Source organism: Triticum urartu, chromosome 4A (assembly GCF_056163025.1).
Source record: "Triticum urartu cultivar PI428250 chromosome 4A, HENAU_Tu73, whole genome shotgun sequence".
Classification (NCBI taxonomy): Eukaryota; Viridiplantae; Streptophyta; class Magnoliopsida; order Poales; family Poaceae; genus Triticum; species Triticum urartu.
Genome location: NC_141876.1, coordinates 579,158,424 through 579,162,410, shown reverse-complemented (window position 1 = coordinate 579,162,410; position 3,987 = coordinate 579,158,424). Strand labels below are relative to the sequence as shown.

At 45.4% G+C, this 3,987-nt stretch overlaps 1 protein-coding gene across 1 annotated transcript; it reads left to right on the top strand.

Annotated features, from left to right (window-relative positions):
* The first annotated feature begins 1,306 nt into the window (after window positions 1-1,306).
* Window positions 1,307-3,054, top strand: LOC125554273 (inorganic phosphate transporter 1-2-like). Its single transcript, XM_048717848.2, has one exon. It carries the CDS (start codon window positions 1,351-1,353, stop codon window positions 2,914-2,916), a length of 1,566 nt encoding a protein of 521 aa, XP_048573805.1. The 5' UTR covers window positions 1,307-1,350; the 3' UTR covers window positions 2,917-3,054.
* The last annotated feature ends 933 nt before the right edge of the window (window positions 3,055-3,987 follow it).

Below are 3,987 nucleotides of genomic sequence, written 5' to 3'. Positions count from 1 at the left end.
GTCAAGGTTCTTGTTAAGGCTTGGCACTCGTTGATTATGGTTGATCCTTTGTTGTGCCGTGGGGCTCGATACGCACGCCGGTACGGTGCGTTAGGTTGTTTGCAGAGTCTTGGTATTGTGATCCCTAGACAAAACCCCACGTCTACTTGTGTCTCTCGTGGTGTTGGTCTTTTGCCTGCTAGCTAGGTCATGCCCTCTCCTAGGTGGCAATTTTTTTCTCATCTTCTGTAACCTTGTTACTTGTATGGTTTTCGGCCCGGTTTTCTTCATAAACGGGGTCAACTTGTTTAGGTTTTTGATCCGGTTTCCCTTATAAACTGGATCAACCACAACCAAAGTTTAAGGGGTGACCCTTAGCTTTGGCAGCTTTTTGAGCAATATATTCAGGTGGGGATCCCCCCCCCCCCCCCCCCCCGGTGACCGTTCAAAAATAAACTGATATGCTGCATATCAACACATGCATGTCTGCCTGTGTACATCCCGCGTACACAATCAACAAACATGATGACCTCCAACTTGGTATAAACTACAGTCACAACTCACACCTCATCCCTAACAACTTCTCGTGATGATCATCCATCAAGAAAAAAAATTGTGATGCCAGTCAGGGAAAATGTCCGTCACTCTAATGTAATTAATTTTTTGTGACCTTCCTAGTTATGGCAGATTTGGGACGTGTAAACAACACCATGTCATGGTCATCTATGCTCGTACATGAAACTGCCAACTTGCTAATTAAGTTTCTCAGGCACATTCGGATCTTCTCATTTTTTTTCTCTCGTTTACAATTACAAAGTTTGATATAGCAACTAATGGTAGTAGCCTACTACTATTCGAAGCTGTGACCCGCTTGATGTATTTCAGCAGTTCGATATCCAGCTTATGTTTATATTTCATTTGAGGTATATTCCTAGCATAACGATGATGTGGGTTCCAATTTTATCTATATGAAACTTCAAAGTCAAATCTCACACTAAACTTAAACAAGAAATCCCTAGCGCAATCCTTGTGATAATTGAAATGCATTCCAACTTTGCTAGCTGTAGCTTAAATTAAGAGAAGACATTTTACATTCTCGTATTCTATTTTATACAAGTACCATGTCAAAACATCATGCAATCTTGATAATGTACGGCTGTACTTACGTGCAATGTCGGACATTGAGATTTTAATACTTACAAGTAGTAAGTGTACCGAAGCAGAAGTGAAATAATGTACCTTTGGCATATACATCCACCCTGAATAATGGCTATATATACGTACTAGAAGCACCTTACAAAGCACACAACAAGAGAACAACAAAAGAAGTACAGTAGGGGCAGAAGTTTAGCTGAGAGATCGCCGGCGGCCATGGCGACTGAACAGCTCAACGTGTTGAAAGCGCTCGACGTTGCCAAGACGCAGCTGTACCATTTCAAGGCCGTCGTGATCGCCGGCATGGGCTTCTTCACGGACGCCTACGACCTCTTCTGCATCGCCCTCGTCACCAAGCTGCTGGGGCGCATCTACTACACCGACCCTGCCCTCAACGAGCCTGGCCACCTCCCGGCAAACGTGTCGGCCGCCGTGAACGGCGTGGCCCTATGCGGCACACTTGCCGGCCAGCTCTTCTTCGGCTGGCTCGGTGACAAGCTCGGCCGCAAGAGCGTCTACGGCTTCACGCTCATCCTCATGGTCCTCTGCTCCATCGCGTCTGGGCTCTCGTTTGGACACGAGGCCAAGGGCGTAATGGGGACGCTATGTTTCTTCCGCTTCTGGCTCGGCTTCGGCGTCGGCGGCGACTATCCTCTCAGCGCCACCATCATGTCGGAGTATGCTAACAAGAAGACCCGCGGCACCTTTATCGCCGCCGTGTTTGCCATGCAGGGGTTTGGCATCCTATTTGGTACTATCGTCACGATCATCGTCTCGTCCGCATTCCGACATGCATTCCCTGCACCGCCATTCTACATCGACGCCGCGGCATCCATTGGCCCGGAGGCCGACTATGTGTGGCGCATCATCGTCATGTTCGGCACCATCCCGGCTGCCCTGACCTACTACTGGCGCATGAAGATGCCCGAAACTGCGCGGTACACGGCACTCATCGCCGGCAACACGAAGCAAGCCACATCAGACATGTCCAAGGTGCTCAACAAGGAGATCTTAGAGGAGAACGTCCAGGGTGAGCGGGCCACCGGTGATACCTGGGGCCTCTTCTCCCGACAGTTCATGAAGCGCCACGGGGTGCACTTGCTAGCGACCACAAGCACTTGGTTCCTACTCGATGTGGCCTTCTACAGCCAGAACCTGTTCCAGAAGGACATCTTCACCAAGATCGGGTGGATCCCGCCGGCCAAGACTATGAATGCATTGGAGGAGTTGTACCGCATCGCCCGCGCCCAAGCGCTCATCGCGCTCTGTGGCACCGTGCCTGGCTACTGGTTCACCGTCGCCTTCATCGACATCATTGGGAGGTTTTGGATCCAGCTCATGGGATTCACCATGATGACCATTTTCATGCTAGCAATCGCCATACCGTACGACTACTTGGTGAAGCCAGGGCACCACACCGGTTTCGTCGTGCTCTACGGGCTCACTTTCTTCTTCGCCAACTTCGGCCCCAACAGCACAACTTTCATCGTGCCAGCTGAGATCTTCCCTGCGAGGCTCCGGTCCACATGCCACGGTATCTCTGCCGCTACTGGTAAGGCGGGCGCGATCATCGGCGCGTTCGGGTTCCTGTATGCATCGCAGGACCAGAAGAAGCCCGACACCGGCTACTCACGGGGAATTGGCATGCGCAACTCGCTCTTCGTGCTCGCAGGCACAAACTTCCTGGGCCTGCTCTTTTCCCTGCTGGTGCCGGAGTCCAAGGGCAAGTCGCTCGAGGAGCTCTCCAAGGAGAACGTCGGCGACGATGGCATCGAAGCTTAGGCTGGTGTACATCTCCGGTGACACAGAGTCATGCACAAGTGTTTGCTTTTTCATTTCAGCGCTTCTTTCCTTCTGTGTGGCCACTTGCTGAATTTGAGGCGTCGCTTGCCGTTCGTGTGTAGCTGTTTATGGCTGGGTTTTCCCTAAACCTAGCATTGCATTTTTTTGGTGGTGCTCTGTATTCGTTTGTGAAGAATTGTCAATAAAATACCCCGTTCATTTGATTTGATTCCAAGAGATCACCTCTTGCCTGCAGTAAAAGACGAGATTTCTTGGCCCGGACAAAAGATATGGGATTCCAGAGAGAAAGAATCTCTTCACAAAATCGAAGTAATTTGCATCCAAATTACCACATGAAATGTCCTTCTCTAACTGCAACGGATTTTTTGTTTTTTACTAAATTACCACATGACGACCCTTGTTTTTTCTATTTCATTTTTTGTTTGTTACTTTTCGATTTTCATTTATGAAAATAATACAGGATTTCAAAAACATCCAAATTTCCAAATATTTGTGAATTTTGAAAAAAAAATCATGAACTCATAAAATGATCATGAATAAAGAAAAACAATGTTCATGATTTAGAAAAAATGTTCGAGGAATCAAAAAATGTTTGCGCATTAAAAAATGTTCATGATATTCAACAATATTCATGTATTAAAAAATTGGTCATGAATTTGAACATAATTTCATAATTCAAATAAGGTTCATGAATTTAGAAAATTATTCACAAAAAAAATCAAAACTTGTTCCCAAATTATTAAAAAATCGTTGGTTCAAAAAAGTGTTTGTCAAAACCAAAAACAATGTATGTGAATTTTTAAAAATGTTCCCAAATTTGAAGGAATATTCACCAATTCAAAAAAATACGAGTTCAAAAAATTGTTCATGAATTTGTAAAAAATATTCGTAAATTTATAATATGGTCATGAATTTGGAAAAAAATATGCTTTAAAAAACAGATATTTGTGAAGATGTTCGAAAAAAATGTAAAGGAAAAAAGTAAGAAAAAAATAAGGAAAGAAAAAAAGGAAAAAGAAAAAACAGAAAAGAAACCAAAAAGGAAAAAGG